Raw genomic sequence first — 16,923 nt, 5'->3', positions numbered from 1 at the left:
ATCGCACGATTCTTTAGTTTATATTAAATCTAGAGCTCAAACCACAAACTCAACAAAATAAATTTTAAACGTTACTATAGTTAAAATATCAAAAAGTTGCAATGCTCCTAGATTGTATCATGTATGTACATATATTGTATTTTCATGCATATTTGAAATTACCAAACCGAGTGTACCTAGTACCAACTACAAAAGTTTGAGTGGCTTTTATTCGATATTTAGGGTATTTTGAATTTTGAAGTTGGTCCTGGAAGAATTTTCTGTAGGAGTTGGCATCACTGTGTTCGACATCCCAATTGATCAGAAATCAGAATCCATCAAATATATTGAAACTATACCCACAATAACAAAGTAACGCGAACCAACAAACTCTGATTTGACACTCCTTTTATTGTGGTTCAACATTCTTTGTATCCTTGATTTTTTTCTAAAAAATGGCGTCCTACGTGGACATGAGCTTAGATGATATTATTCAGAAAAAAAAACGCGGCAACCCTAAGTATAATAAGTATATAGTATGAGCTTTAAAGCTATATTATTTCTCTTTACAACTTGTTTTTTTTACTTAGGAAATTAGTACCAAAGAGACTACTGGGACCTGTGCGGAAACCAGCAGTTTTAGATGCCAGGAATAAAATAGTTTCTAAAAAAAGGACTCAAATAAAGGATGCAAGGGAAAAATTAATAGCAATTGCTCAACAAAAGGATGCACGTTTAAAGTTGCAACAATTACGAGCAAAAAAGGTAAATTACGTACAAATCATTACTTTCACAGGGATATATTAGCTTATATAGGGACAAAGATAACATTTGTTATAGGGTAGTATTTTCCGGTATTTATCGTTTGTGTTTTTATAGGGCATAACTACAACAACAGCATCAAACCCAAATAGCAAAAAATATAAAAGACTGAATGTCCAGTCAGAACGAGGTAAGATCATATTATGTTATTGGTGTCTGATTTTTTTGACTGAGAATTCAATTAGATTTACCTGTTTCCAGTATTTTCTGACCCATCTAGGTTAGTTGTTTCTCAACCTTTGCAAACAAGACCAAGGCAAACCAAACAAAAACGCTTTCTGGAAGAGAGACTCGTTGCACCAAAATCTCACTGTAAGATAGTTATATATTTATACACTTATATTATTCATAGATAAATTTTATAATGTGTAATAAATTTTGACTTTCACCTTTTTGTAGTAAAACTTCCGTTGAAACCTATAGTACGTACAATTGAAAATGATCTAGAAATCATAGATGATCCTATGGGGGATGACTATGGACCAACTACAGCAATACTTGCTAATCGAAAAACTAGTTTACAATTGAAAATTGTTACACACAACAATGATAACCAAAGGTACATCTGAAAAACCACCTAGTAAACATATAAGCATTTAAAAAATTTGAAATTGCTATTTAACTAGATTTTGAAAGATTGTAATTTTTTTTTACTTTTTTCTGTTGGACATAAGTCTCTCTTAAGACCTTCCTCTTAAGCAGTTTACTAAATATTCTTAATTGTTCTTATGTTAAAATTTCCACATTTATAATTTAAATTAAATTTTGAAATTTGTATAGAATAATGGTTAGAACAAGGGAAAAAAGTCCACCAAGACCACCATCTATCCTTAAAAAGAGACCAATGGCTGCATTAAAAATGGATAAAATGGAACAGGAAGTTGAAAAACCGTTGCTAGAGTACCGCATAATTGTTAGTAATTTACGAGATACTGTGACAGGGGCAGATATCAAGGTAAGACATAAATAATTAATTAGTATAATAAAAAATTTATAGATTGTTTTCACTATGGGTTATGTTATAACAATAAGTTATTACATATTCCATTATACAATAATTTTTTTTAGTCATACTTGCATATTAAGCATTGCCTTTTCAGGAGTTGTTTGGAGATGTGGGTGGAATGGTAGAATCCCGTTTGGTCAGACCTGGTACAGCAGAAGTTATTTACAAGACTGTTGAAGATGCACAAAGAGCTGTTGATTTGTATCATACCAGACAGCTTGATGGACAACCAATGAATTGCCTTCTCGTCACCCCACGTGTCTCCAACAATTTGGCAAAGTATGATATTATCCTTTAATTATTTATTTTAATTTACCTGGGTTGAAAACTAAGACCTATAATTTTTGTGAAGTCCTGTGATGTTCTCTTGTAATACACCACATTCTCACCCTAGTAATTATATATAGAGATAATTTTTCATAACAAGTTACTCACTTCACTCTTTATAAATTATAATAGGAGGAATAAAAGGATGTAAATGTATAATCATCTATTTAATCTACTTAGTATATTTACATATTACATTTTATTTATTATATATTATTGTTCTAGGAGCAGCTCCAATCCAGCACTAGTAAGCAGCAATTCTAACGTAGAACCTGATATTTCAACATTTCACAAAGTGCTTTTTAGTAATTTTTAGTCTTAACTTAAACTATAAATATGATAAATAATATTACAGCTTATGTAAGCTTTGCTACTTGTGTAAAGATTTCAGTTTTTAGATCAATAAAGAAAGGCTAAGACTAGTAATTATGTGTTGACCTGTATCTATAATATTTCACTTTGTGGAACTAGCTGCCCACTAAGTGAAAGTATTTCCGAACCAATTCAACTTAGGGTCCTTCAAGAAGAGAGCGTACCAATTCTTAAAAAACCGCCGGCATTGAGAGTGTCCATGGGCCGCGATTTCACTTAACATCAGATGAGCCTCCTGCCCGTTTCCCCCTGTTCTATAAAAAAAATTTGCACCATTTCAACTAAAGGCAAAACAATAGGTAATTTAGCTATAAGTGCAATTAGACTGATTAAGTTTTTTTATGAATAAGGCAGTAGTATTTTTGTATTGGATTATCATTGGAATAATTGCGACTGCTCTATACAATAACGCGATTAAATGTAAAAAAATCTCGGACCATGCTTCTCGCCCGCTCAATGAGCGTCCAAACTACTTAGTACATTACTACATTGATACAAAACTGTTACTCAAAAGCGCACGCGCCAAATGTGTACTTGCTCTAATTAATGTTTTTCATGCCCAAAACCATTTCAGAAAACTTATTAGTTACTATAGAGTATAGAACCTTAAGAAATTATTATTTTAAAGTATTAGCTTTGTTAATTCAAATACCATCATAAATCTTCTCTAAACAGGATGGCATCGCACCTAAGAAGGATCACGCTTCATAATACGTTAACAAATGTAGTTTTTTACGTGTTACTTATTATAATTAATAACACAAATATATTTATAACGATCAACAGTCTACGAAATTATTTAAATTTAGATTAAATAAAATTTATATTTCAGATCCTACTCACGATATTATCCTTTATAGTTATTGGAAGAGTTTAAACACTTCAACTTATGTAGGTAGTTACTAGTTCGGCTGTAACACTACCGCATCGCTGCGAGAAAGGGAAGCGTAACCAAAATTTAAAAACCTCTGGGATTTTGTCAAAGTAAAATAAAAAAAAATATGTTTATTTTGTAATGATACAGGTGTCATTTATTCCACGTCATTAAATTTGAATGGGCAACCCTACTCTTTGGAAAGAAAGACAGAGGGTATAGGCCGAGAGAAAAAGCCGGCGTAAAAAACTCGGTACTCTTTTAAAATAGCATGTAATCAAACAACACTTATTTAAAACAAATATCGCAAATTAATTAGAAGTAGCCTGCCTAGCACTAGTCCCAGGCCCTTTTATCAACTAGATAATCGTTAACTTTGTAGTTAGCCTTTTTACACAGCTTTTATTTAATACGTTTCTAAAATTTATTAAAAGGCAGAGATAAAAGAGTCCCTGGGATTTTGTTAAATAAAAGTATCCCTTTTACCTAACTTTAGATATCTAGTACGGGGAAATTGCAGCCTGCGTTTGCTTCGAGTATTGTGCGTATGTTCTATTCTAATAAACTTATCACTATTTTTGTATATATATACATAATAATTTCATAAATATATTGCGAGGGAAAAGAGAGTATATTATTTCCTTGAATTTATCTCCGATCATAGATTTCATACATTTTAAATTATACATTGCACAAATAGCCCTCTTCTGCAGGATGAAAGAGTTTCAACATTTATTTATTTCCTTATTATTTTTTCAGTAACTTAATACAATAGAAAACTAAGCTAAAACATAACAAGTCAAAACTTTAAAACCTAAACCATTTTATAACTAATTATAAAAAATGCAATTCTTGTGAATTTACCAACTAAATACATCTGTCTCATACGCAATAATATTCAGTGTAGATAGTGCTTCTCTGAGTAGATCTTTACGGGCCCGAGGCACTGTCAGCAATTGAGATCGCTTACCACGCCGAGTGTCGTTTTTTGGCACACTGGGGCTACCCCAGTCTCTCCAACATTTCTGCATTATAAACTTTACCTCTAAGGACCTTTAAAACATATAATGAGATAGTAAGGTCGCTTCTTACCTCTTCAGCTTATTTTATCCAATACCATACCCAAGACAAAGTTGGATACATAACTGGATAAAATGGGTAGGTATACTCCATTCAACAACATCAGCAGTATGATCCCATAATAATAAGCCATAAGTCATTAAGCTGTGAAAGTAACTAAAATAAACAAGTCTAGCTGTATCGAATTTAATTAACCGCGTAAGCTGCAGAACTCAGTTTCTTCGTCAATCGGTTAATATGAGGGGACCAATATTTTGAATCCATTGTGACAGTTGTATCATCCAGATTCAATTCTTCATCGTTTATTTTTGGTCCAGTATCCATAACCCTTGCATTTTTTGCACAAAATTTAATGCATTTCGTTTTTTTGCATTAAATAGAAGGTTGTTCATACTAAACCAATGGACAATCAAAGTTAGAGCATTGTTCACATCGAGAAAATTTGTTTTTTGTCACTTGATCTTAAAAATCAAGGTCGTATAATCAACAAACAAAACTATCTCATGTTTTTTCCCTACCATGAAAGGTAGATCATTTATATAAACAAGAAAGAAGAAAGGGCAAAGAATTGAACCCTGTGGTACTGCCGACCCAGAGGACCTCTTACCATTCACGGTGCTATTAGCAATCTTGTTTTTGATATTAAAGGACTTGGCTGCGTAACAAACTTTCTTAAATAATTTAGAATAATTACGAACATTAAGAGTAAATTCTTTATTATTGCATGACTTTTCAGCGTAAAGGTCATACAAATGACGGTATACTTTTTGCTATCAGACTTTCTAACGTATACTAGTATACGTTGATAAGTGATATCATTCACTTTGAAGTCGGTTAAAAACTACATCGTCGATAAAATAACGTTAAAACCATAGTGCTTTTTACTAGAAACTGGCATAAAGTTACAACCATTGCCACTCTAAATATATAAAAAAAAACATAGTCTGTGCATACTTTATGACAACGCGAAGCGTCGGCGTCCCCAGTCCCCACTGCCCCTGTCGTGTTCCGTATCTCCAGTTAGCGCGCTAGCGTTTCCGCCCGCCATTTTGGTGTTTCGTCTGTCTGAGTCCCGGCGAATTATCGGTTTTTTATTTTAATCAGTATTAAAAGAGAATTCCGTGTTACTATATGCGTTATTTCTAACTCTCGTTCCGTGTTAACAAAATCATGGGTGATCGTTAGTATTACTACAGCTTTTTACATAGCATGGTAAAAATTATAGTTCAATAAACGTGGTTTTTTTAATTCTAGCTTACTCGTCCTCAGATTACAATAGTGGATCTTATGGTGGTCAGTATTCAATACCACCTCCTTCACTAGGTTCTGGAGATAGCAGTTATAATGCAGGTCAACCACCACCCAGCAATTACAACCAAAGTGGCTATGGGGGTCAAAATTCTAACCAGCCGTGGAATCAACAAAACTCCGGTGGAGCCGGTGGAGGTAGGGTATTGTGCTTATGAAATGAAATATTTGAAAGAAATATGAGTTAATAAGTAGTTGTTGTGTTTTCAATCTTGTAGGCAGCAGTGGTGGGAGCTATGGAGGCCAAGACAATAACTATGGCTCAAATCAAAATTATGGCTCGAATTATAACAGCAGCGGTGGATTTGATCGCAATGGCAGCAATAGTTACAACATAAGCGGCGGTAATGAACGTGGGGGAAGCAACTACGGCGGTAGTGACCGTGGAGGAAATTTTGGAAACAATGATCGTGGAAGCAGCAACTATAGCAGTGGTGACAGAGGAAGTGGAGGATATGGAGGCAATGATCGCAGTGGAGGGTCAAACTATGGCAGTGGGGAAAGAGGAGGCAGTGATCGTGGAGGCTATGGAGGTGGTGACCGGTCCAATTATAATAGGGATGGTGGAAGTAGAGATGGTGGTTATGGGTAAGCCTTTTTTATTTGAAATTATGTTTTTTAGTGGTTAATATTGGAAATCCTGTTTCGTCAATGAGATGTCAGTATACTACCAAATTTATTATAATTAATTGTACCTTTAGAATATGGTCTGAGATTATAATTTTATAACAAATCATGGAACCAGGTCAGCCTATGTATATGCAGAGCAAATGTGACTCTACCTATCATAAGAGGCAGTCATGTTCATGTTGGTTTAATGGTATATTTGTAAAACATTAAATAATAATAAATTCATAAATGGTTTACCAATAAGAGAGTAAATTTTTAATATGCTTAAAAGTAATTTAGGTCAATATGGTGCTTCAACAGGATTTATTTTCTGAGATGGTAATTTTTTCTTACTTGATAGGAATTAAGTTCATTGGTTATGCCTTTTACTGACTTGTCTGGCATTTACAAATTATTAATAGTTGGTGTATCAGTCAAGCAGAGTAGGAAATTTTATAACAGAATCGTTTATTAATATTCAATGTTTATGTAACACCACTAATCTGTATTTTTTGAAGGATGGATACTATTTTCAGGTATATTATAAATTAAAAGAGCAACTAGAAACTTGTTTATTAATCAATAATATTTGATAGGATTTTAAAGATGTAGTTAAAATAGTAAACTGTAAGGTCTTGCTTGATTGTGACAATGATACATTACTGCTTATATTTGCTATTGTTGTGTAAGGTTACATTACTATCTATACTTCAATCTAAAAATAAAAAAATCAATATTAGGAGGTCTTCAATTCAAAGTTTGTTGTATGGTTTGCTGTTTTTTGAGATGTTACAATTAAATCTATTTTTATCATCAAAATATATACTAGCAGCTCAACACATATCATTATTAATTAGAAATATGATGTTCATTAATTGCCTAGGTTTTCTATTATAAAACAATGAAATTTGGGCACTCAAGTTTTAGGGCACTGCCTAATATTTTTATGGGATAGAAGTTATTGTCTAATCTTGAGAAAGTGTTGTCCCAAAATTTATCGTAACAATAATTATGAATAGCAATAACATTTTATTTCATACATATATGTTTATGGTATTACCTGTGAATTTTAGCTTTGTTATTAACAATAACACTTTTTCAAGAAGAAAATGCATGTGTTTCATCAAATCTTGTACATTGTTATTGCTATCAAAATATTTAAGGTGTTCAAGGTTTTAATGGTTATGAAAAGGACCCACATATTGGATTAAGGTCACTTATAAGGACCTTAGGTGTCAGTCTACGTGCTTCATACAATGTGCCCCCAACCTGCCAGTGTGAACTAAATGGTGTTTTTATTGTTATAGTGGCGGCGGCAGGGGGGGTGGTTTTAACAAAGGTAAAGCTCCTCGTGACTAACGAGTGGTGCTATTGTTATATTTTTACTCGTAAATCTTAGGGCTGCCAAATTTCAAACTTGTGCTAATCAAAGGATGTCCAATTTTCACGTTGGGTGTGCAAATTTTTCAATCATTATATATAACTTTTTGTAATTGCAACTGAATTGCATATGTCATCAATTTATACTGATTTCAGTTTAATACACTATAACAATCCTATATGACATTGATGCTAATTGCAATATATTACTTGAAGATGTGGAAGTTCTAGACTCTAGGCCACTATCATACCATTAAGTCTAGCGAAACCAGTCATTGCAGATAATCAATATCGTCAGGTTCCTGCCAGGTTGCTCAACGTATATACTTATCTTCATCTAAGAAAAACTAGATTAACATCAAAAATACAATTTTAAGTTTTTTTGCAGTGGTATTTTTAAGGGGTAAAGAAACATCTCCAATGCTGTTCTTACTTTACTGTTATGGAGAAGCGGAACATATTGTAATTATCTAATACTAGTAATAGTCTATATGCGGTTGTATGTTTTTCAACAATTGTAAATGATATAAATAAATTGTGTTTTTAGAATTCTGAATATAATATTTTATAGTATACGTCTATTTGAATTAAAAATTTCTTAAGCGGCCTTGTTGGTACGTAAGTGCTTTATTGCGTTCAGAGAACTAAGGATAACCCACGAAAATTATCTTTGGCAGCCCTGACCTTCATATTATTTATGTTATAGTGCGCATACTTTTGGTACCGTTTATGTTATTATTACATATAAGTATTTTGGTATATTGCAAATCTTAACGATTGGTACATAAGGTCTAAATAAACGATTGGTGCAAAAGGTCTGAATATCTTTAATGAGCATCAATATAATAGTGTCTAATGTTATTGGGGAAAAATATTTAAGAGTGAAATTATAAATGTATTGCGATGATATTTTAAAAATCGAGTTTCATTGGTAAAAAAGCTAGGTACATGTGTAACATACACACATTACTAATAAGTGTTTCTTATAGGCGGAGGCGGTGGCTTTGGTGGTGACAGAGGTGGGGGGGGTGGTGAAATGGTCACTCAAGACGACACCGTTTTCATTCAAGGGATGAATCCATCAACCACAGAAGATGAATTGTGCCAGCATTTCGGAGCCATAGGTATCATTAAGGTACTGAATTGTTTATCTAATCATGAATAGATGTAATTTATATAATACTTCTTTTATTGCTTCTGAAACTGATTAGTTAAAAGCGTTTATGAATCTTAATTTCTTGATTTGGATTAGTTGCCGGTTACTTATTATTTTTTAAATTAATGAATATAACAAAGGAAATTGTATAAGTTTTTCTAACGTAATTTGTTTAATTTAATAGATGGATAAAAAAACACAAAGACCCAAAGTATGGATGTATAAAGATAAATCAACTGGTCAACCGAAAGGAGAAGCGACAGTAACGTACGAAGACTCCAACGCCGCCACATCGGCTATACAATGGTTCGATGGAAAAGATTTCAATGGCGCAACAATTAAAGTGTCTCTCGCGCAAAGACAAAACACGTGGGCCGGAGGGAAAGGTGGTGGCGGAGGCGGAGGCGGATTCCGCGGGGGTCGGGGCGGCGGAGGAGGTCCGCCGCGAGGCGGCCGCGGAGGGGGTGGCGGCGGTAGCGGACCACCGTCAGGCAACAGAGAAGGAGACTGGCGGTGCCCCAATCCCAGCTGTGGAAATACGAACTTCTCGTGGAGGAAGTCGTGTAACAGATGCAACGAGGAGAAGCCCGGTGGTGGCGGTGGGGGTCCGCCATCAGGCGGCGGCGGTGGCGGTGGTGGTCGTGGAGGAGGCCCACCTCGGGGGGGCAGAGGAGGTGGCCGGGGAGGAGGTGGTAGCTGGGGTGGTAGACCAGATCGTGGTGGAGACCGATCGGGAGATCGCCGAGGAGGCGGCGGTGACCGTCCTAGCGGCGGGGCTATGAGAGGAGACGGCGGGTGAGTCACAAAATAATATAATATTTTACTAACAGTTATAGCTAAAATTTAGTTAATGCATTGAAAAAGCAATTGAATGTAAAACATTCATGTTAGTCAGACATTATACCTAAACTATCTGTATAATAATTTTTGATTATCTTGTTTCAGTGGAAGAGACAGACAGCGGCCGTATTAAGTATAATTTATTCATAGTTCTTACATAAAATTTGAAAAATACTAATAGATCCTCATCCTTTTGTTTTTATTTCATAGTGTAAATTGTCATTGTTATACGAATGGATCATGTTGTAAAATCAATTGGTATTTGAATGGCTGTTTTTGAGATTTTCCAGAACTACATTTTGTGCATAATTTGATCTACTAACATAGCATTACGATATAGTAAGGCATAGTATAAGATAAGTTTTAGATATTAATAAAAACTCTGCTGACATGTTCTAATAAAGTATAATTCAACCAAAATAATTGTTTAATTTTCTTGAAGTGCTGCATTTTTTTGCCCAATAAGAATATATATACTTATAATAATTATTTAATAAATGATAATGTATAATAGACCTTTTGTATATGCAAGAGGTGCCAAGGGGGCCTACCATGAACTTTCTTAAAACAATCTACTTGAGATGCAGTTGAGTTTAGGTACCTGAAGTCAATCGCATTTTTTCGTACCATGAACTATAAACTGAAACGTGTCTGAATCGCAAGATCGACTATATTTACGGAGATTTTAGTCATATATTCTTTGCCTGTACTCGACATGACCGTTCCGTGTTTATCCATTAAAATTCCTTTATTTATATATAATTTTAGACAGTTTCGTTTTTCATAACCTATGTTATATGTATATACGTACTTAAATACTAAATTTATCTGATCCTTTTCCAAATTCCGATTTCCAATCCAGTAAATCTAATAACGCACATCCTAACTTTTTTGCATGGCTGACGCACAAACTGTGCAGGCAAAGAAAGGGGGGTAAAATAGTTTAACACAAAATATGATGCGGATGATTTAATACCTACATGGAAGTGAATTCCTGATATTCTTATCTCGTTGCATAAGGTATTACAAGTCGACTGTTAACTCAAAAGTCATAAGTAACTATAATAAAAATGAATTCTTTTAATTTTAGAAATTTACTTTATACGTTAACTAATTCATAAAGAAAATATAAATAATAATATTTTCTTTAAAGCTTATTCTGTCATAGTTTGAACGCGCAACGATCCAATTTTGGTTCAGCCGAGCGGTCATGGTATGAATTTTCATACAAATTGAACAAACGAAATCTGATCCACCGCTAAGGTCACATGGGTACCTAAACCGTCTCGTTTTTTTCGGTGTCATGGTACGAATAAGATGCATTTCAGTTGTAGGTTGTCAATAGGCTCGCAATAAGAGCTCGTAGTAGGCCCCCAGTTCCTTTCGAATTCAGACCTAGTTTAATTCTCAGATATAAAAAGGAAATGTAATGAACAGTTCCTATTATCTTCTAAATAAGACAAAATAATTCCACATGGAAGAATTAACCAATAAAAGACTAGTATGAACTCTTCACATTTATTTACAACTCAAACAATACACTGGAGCTTCTTTGGTGATTGTATTTCTAATTTGTAGATTTATAATACAGTGTAAGGACATATCAAGTAAGCAAATCTCTACGCGACTACTGCCTCTGGAAGGTCAATATCTTGATAAGTACGAGGCCCACAATTGTCGCTGCAGCAACACCAATACCAGCCTTCCACCACGAAGTGTTGTCACCAGCGAAACTCGCAAAGTGTTTAAGGTGTCTAAAAAAGCAATCAAGAAAGTCAGATTTTATAATACCATAAAACAACACTCATGAAATCATAAATTGTGCTAAGTGCTAACTATTGGGTTAAAACATTTATATTAAAGTAGATGTTCAATTACCTGCGTTTGCTGAATAAAATCCAAGCAGCTTGAAATTGACTGGTCAAGAATTTAATAAAAATAGTAATAAATTATTATTCATACACATTTTATTAAATTGAAATGTAAGTACATAACTTCAGTTGGATGAAAAGTATGTTTTAGATTAACTGGACAGATATTTATTTATCTATTTACTGGAGTTATTTTTATTTTGGCTCTTGTAACAGCAACAGTAATGATATTTCAAAATATCAGCCCTAAGTGATTTTCTATTACTCAAACATATTTGATATGAAATATATACAACAAAAACACATTTTTTTCTCTTGAAAAGGTCAAATATACTTACGGAAATGCAGCCATAGTTGCTAGTTTAACTAAGACATCGTGTTTGTTCTCCTTAATATTAAATACTTGAGGTGGTAGCAGTTGGTACTTGCTACAGAATACTTCAGGTTGCAGAATATACTCTTGCCTTATCACCATACCATCACCTTTCGTTCCAACTATTAGAACTGGGATGTGACTCTCGGCAAAGTATTTCTTAAAGGGAACATTAATATAAGTATACCATTCCACTTATCATAGTTATAATTTAACAGCAGCAACAAATTAATTTTCGAAAAAAATTGCTGTTTTGAATGCATGTACATAACTATTTTTGTTACGTTAATACAATTGTTATTTAAATTTATTATACTAAGATTTTGATAATTAGATAATTGTATTCTAAACTCACAATGTATATCCTAGCAATGTACTCAAAGGACCTAGAGGCAGTAAGGTCGTACACAAGACAGGCAACATCACAATTGACCTCATGCGGTTGCAATGGGTCAGAAACACGAGTTATGGCAATCTCTCTCAGCACTAGATATTTTTCCTGTCCATACACCTGTACTGTGTTGATGCAGCAGTTACTGTCACAACTGTGAGCATCACCTCGCTCGTTTGTGTGCGGTTTAATTCTCTATGGTAACAATGCATTTTATAAGAACAGTTCATTAAACAATTATTAAAATTATATTAGTAAAAAGTCATGATAAAAGATAAAAAGAACCTAAATTGATTTTGTAGATATTGGTTGATGATGGGCAAACTATGAAGTTGCATGCGGGCCTTGACGGACAATAAAGGTGTTATTTATTAGTTTTGTTTGTCTATGGTGTGTGCGTCATTTTTAATTTGAATATTAAGTGTTTGTTATGAGTAAATATAATAAAAAGTGATTTTTTTATTTTTTATTAAGTTATGAATTATGAGAAACTATTTTCGCTAATTTTGTCAGAGATTAATTCTGCGTTAATACTACCCATTTAGACCCGAGACAGTTTTATGTTCAGGATGGTTTCTAAAATCTAGGGTATGGTGCTGTACTCAAATTAATACATGTTTGATCAATATATTTTCCACATCATCATCACTTTCTTAAAGATTGCATTTTTGGTACTGTGGTATCAAAAGTTCGCGCATCTGATAAAACCATGAAACACATTAAATTATTTTCATAAAATTTGATAAATTACCTTATGTGCTATTCCTAAAAAGCTTCTACATATAGACGTTTTCCCACAACACCGAGGTCCAATAATATGACATTGGTATACATTGCGGCTTGATTGTTTTTTTGCGACATCTATCTTTTTCTCACGCGTTACTGAAAAACATTAAACTTTTCAATTTCCATTCAATATCTTTTATTAGTGAGAAACCAGAAAGAGAAAATTAATCTATTCATAGAACAAACATTATTATACAAAATACATCGTGAGAAACGTATTATTAGATTATTACTTACTGTGAAAAGCTGATTTCTGAGTATCATTTTCCAGGAAATTGTATCCCAAGTATGCTAAATAGGCACTTGTGTTTTGCAAGTCAAGAAGAGTCATTAAAGTCCAACGACACATCCAACCTTGTAAAGTCAAGTAACCCTGAAAAAAAAAATTTTGTTAAAATTTCCTTATGGTTGTTTATTTATTGAAATGAGAAAAACACAAAAATGTATGCGAGTACACTAGTCAAAATATTGATGCCTGAAAAATGTTAAAAAGGAAAACATAACATTGTTGGGGTGTATATTCTTGAGGTGAAACCATTTATCATTGAGATGTTAGGTAGATTAACAGTGACATTTATTTGAGAGTCACACAAGCTCTTGGGTAATTACATTGGGAAATTCCAAGTTACCTTTTCATTAGTTGGTACTGTATATCTTAAGTTATGCCAAGGTATCCGCGGACAGCATGAGAATACATTCTTTAATTCAGTTGGGTTTAACATGCCATCCTTGTCTTGGTCATACTTTTCGAAAACTTGAGTCAAAAACTGCTGTCCCTTGTATGAAAGTTCAGAAGTGCACCCGGCAGGCACTTTAATGCTGAAACATTTGTTAATTCATTTTAATAAATGTCTACACAGTGCAACCTCTGTCTTGGTATTGTATACATATAGTAAATAAATCACAACTTCTGCATTTTATTTTGCTACATTACTGTGTAGAACTTTAATCAAATAATTTGCGTAATATATTCACTCACTTAGGATATAAATAACTTTGTGTTAATTCTAAGCTTTCATCATATCCAAAATTACGAAGAACAGTCCATGTTGTTTCATTACGTCCTCTTTGAATAAAAAGACAATGTAAAAATATAAATCCTTTCATTGTGATGCATTCATTTTCGATTCCTCCAGCTATATTTTGTGCGATAACTGACTTTACTTCATCTAAAACCTACAAAAATATATTACTTAATATAATTCTTAAATTTGCCACCAATAACTGTGGCATAGTCATAAATGAGTTTGTTTTATTCCAAATGTAAAGCGACTAATCTTAATAAAAAAGTAAACCTGCAACTGTAACGGAGAATCAAAGCACTTCTTTTGAAATATTGTTATTTCATAATCATCTAAAACTCCATCACCATCTAGATCACATATTTTGAATATTCTTGACAATGCCTTTTTACACCTTTCAGTTAACTGAAAAATAAGTCAAGGTTTGTAGAATAGAAGTCAAATAGAAAGTTACTAAAACTTGCCATATATCATAGCAGACAGTTATAACAAAGACTTGAATTAATTTTATTGAAATATAGCTATTTACAACTACAGTGTATTTGATTGATTACAACCTTGGTTATAGCAAGTATTTGGTTATAACAATGTTAAACATAAGTCCTTTGAATTGAAAGCAAAATTTTGTATAAAATGTGTGGCTATAGCAACTTTGGATGTAACACCAAGTTGATTGTAGCAATTGTTTTTAATAAATAATTCATTCTATAATAGATTCCTAAAAATCCTATGCAGATATTGCAACTGGAGTCAGCCACCTAAGACACAAAGATTTATTTCTTCACTGGTCCATTCATCATTTCTATACTCCAAATCCACTGTATATTTAAATAAAAATTTATACTAACTTCCTGTTCCTCAATTGAATATATAGGATGGATTGGATGTAATACAGCTTTTTGTGCATTATAAAACATTTCAGAGACATTAGTTAAAGTCTTTGCTGAACATTCAATACATCTATCCACCTCTGGATATTCCTCTGCAATATCCCAGATATTCTATAAAATAATGTAATATTGTAGTAAATATGCAGAATTATAAAAGAACCGCATGTTTTCACAATTTAAAAATACTTACGTCTATAATAGAGTAATCAATCAAATCAATTTTATTTCCCACTAAAATAACTGGTTTTCGATAGTCATTTGGACAGTTATCCCTGACAAATGGTAACCAATATGAAGCTATTTTATCCAGGGTTTCTTGTTTGTCTACAGAGAAAACTATACAAATAACATGGGCTTTTTCAATTTCCTCTGCAACTTGCTCTATAGTCTGCTCATTTACTAAAAAATTAAAATATTCTATATTTTTCTGGTGAGGAAGCTATGCCGTACAGTATAGAGCAATTTCAATAAAATTTATAGTTTGATACATACAACACACATCTACAATATTTGTTGGTACTTGTTCAGGTGTGACATCTGCTGGTATTGTAATCTCTTCTGCCTTTGGTGGAACATGTTCCGTAAATTCTTCAGTGACTAAAGAAAGAATTAATGATGTTTTGCCGACTCCCGGTTCACCAAGTAAAATTATGCGCACTGTTCTCGGTATACTTTCATACACCATTTTGAATAATTTTTAACATAATAATTGTAAAATTATATTTTGTTGTACAGCTAAAAACTAATTAACCATGCAGTAATATTCATGATCAATATTCTTTCCTAAAATTTTATGTAATTTCGGCTGTAAAATCTAAATTGTTTTACTTCAACTTTCAAGAAAAAATAGATACCCGTTTGTGTCTCTTGTCATTTTAGTGGTATCTGACATAGATGTCATTGTCAATTACTTTGAGTGAATAACCTGAAATTGAGTCATTAAGCAGTATCGAAATTAGTGATGGGCCGAGTTGACTTTTTGGTAACTCGAGTAACCCGAGTTGAAACAGATACAAACCCGAGTTGCAACTCGTTTTGCCTTATGCGTCGCGTTGCCATGTCGTCGGTCCGAGTCAATATATTATGCCGACTCGGCGTATCGTTCCGTAGGTTGCTAGTTTGCTACGTTCACGGTTCGCCGGGTCAGTTCCAGGGGGCTGCGTCGAGTCTTCAAGTCACATCACAAAACGAACTTACTTATGTAGCGCAAAATATAATTATGGTAACGTTTTTACCTTGTACATAATAAGAAACTAAAATAAACCTAATGGCACTTTATTCCTTAAATTAAACACAACACAGTTTGGTATTTGGTCATCTATATATCAACTTATACTTATTTGAAAAAAAACTAATCAACATCTAAGTAATTAATGACACTTATTTCTTTTTTAACACTTTTTTATTTCCAGAACTTAATAAAGTCTACAAATCAAATAACAGAAACTGATAAAACTGCAACAAAACAATAACAAAAAAAAACATATGTGCAATTCACACATTGTAGAAGTGAAACCTTCAAAAACAAATATAAATTAATCATTTTCCACTATCTAAATGTGTGTGTTCTTTAAAAACAGTATATTTTAATGATACATTTTAATTTATAAGTTTAATATAAATCTTTAATTTGACAAAAACTAAAACAACGAAAGTTTGAAATTCGATCAAAAAAAAAGCGGCAGTAAATAGAGGCTGTATAATGCCTCCTATCTCATTTTCTCCCACGTTCAATCATATGATGAATTGATGTTTCTGTCTCTCTTTACCGCTGCATCCGGTTTGAAATCACGACGATTCGAAAGAAGTTTATCTATCTCATTTTCTCCCACGTTCA

The 16,923-nt window shown here is 33.1% G+C and overlaps 3 protein-coding genes across 8 annotated transcripts; 2 read left to right on the top strand and 1 right to left on the bottom strand.

Annotated features, from left to right (window-relative positions):
• Positions 1-260: 260 nt before the first annotated feature.
• Positions 261-2,560, top strand: LOC110992688 (polymerase delta-interacting protein 3). The gene is made up of 8 exons (XM_022258605.2): positions 261-499; positions 570-744; positions 859-931; positions 1,003-1,113; positions 1,201-1,360; positions 1,582-1,756; positions 1,902-2,086; positions 2,360-2,560. The coding sequence occupies exons 1-8, from the start codon at positions 435-437 to the stop codon at positions 2,448-2,450; spliced, it is 1,035 nt and encodes a 344-aa protein (XP_022114297.2). The 5' UTR covers positions 261-434; the 3' UTR covers positions 2,451-2,560.
• A 2,878-nt stretch (positions 2,561-5,438) lies between these two features.
• Positions 5,439-10,033, top strand: LOC110992710 (RNA-binding protein cabeza). 3 transcript variants are annotated; one of them, XM_045628873.1, is made up of 7 exons: positions 5,439-5,640; positions 5,715-5,895; positions 5,985-6,356; positions 7,685-7,716; positions 8,747-8,892; positions 9,098-9,708; positions 9,859-10,033. In XM_045628873.1, the coding sequence occupies exons 1-7, from the start codon at positions 5,631-5,633 to the stop codon at positions 9,884-9,886; spliced, it is 1,380 nt and encodes a 459-aa protein (XP_045484829.1). In that variant the 5' UTR covers positions 5,439-5,630; the 3' UTR covers positions 9,887-10,033. The 3 variants fall into 3 exon arrangements, with proteins under 3 accessions (XP_045484829.1, XP_022114326.2, XP_022114325.2); XM_022258634.2 differs by having other exon boundaries at positions 5,441-5,640; positions 5,730-5,906; positions 5,987-6,356; XM_022258633.2 differs by having other exon boundaries at positions 5,441-5,640; positions 5,715-5,906; positions 5,987-6,356.
• A 1,224-nt stretch (positions 10,034-11,257) lies between these two features.
• LOC110992726 (mitochondrial Rho GTPase) lies at positions 11,258-15,964 on the bottom strand. 4 transcript variants are annotated; one of them, XM_045628905.1, is made up of 12 exons: positions 15,579-15,964; positions 15,277-15,485; positions 15,045-15,197; positions 14,470-14,601; positions 14,154-14,350; positions 13,804-13,993; positions 13,412-13,547; positions 13,140-13,270; positions 12,353-12,583; positions 11,963-12,156; positions 11,632-11,670; positions 11,258-11,507 (listed from the first exon to the last, which is right to left on the bottom strand). In XM_045628905.1, exons 1-12 carry the CDS (start codon positions 15,769-15,771, stop codon positions 11,381-11,383), a joined length of 1,932 nt encoding a protein of 643 aa, XP_045484861.1. In that variant the 5' UTR covers positions 15,772-15,964; the 3' UTR covers positions 11,258-11,380. The 4 variants fall into 4 exon arrangements, with proteins under 4 accessions (XP_045484861.1, XP_045484862.1, XP_045484863.1 ...); XM_045628906.1 differs by having other exon boundaries at positions 11,632-11,640; XM_045628907.1 differs by having other exon boundaries at positions 15,277-15,503; positions 15,579-15,720.
• Positions 15,965-16,923: the final 959 nt, after the last annotated feature.

This window comes from Pieris rapae, chromosome 7, assembly GCF_905147795.1.
Source record: "Pieris rapae chromosome 7, ilPieRapa1.1, whole genome shotgun sequence".
In the NCBI taxonomy this organism is placed as follows: domain Eukaryota; kingdom Metazoa; phylum Arthropoda; class Insecta; order Lepidoptera; family Pieridae; genus Pieris; species Pieris rapae.
This window is presented reverse-complemented; position numbering and strand designations above follow the sequence as displayed.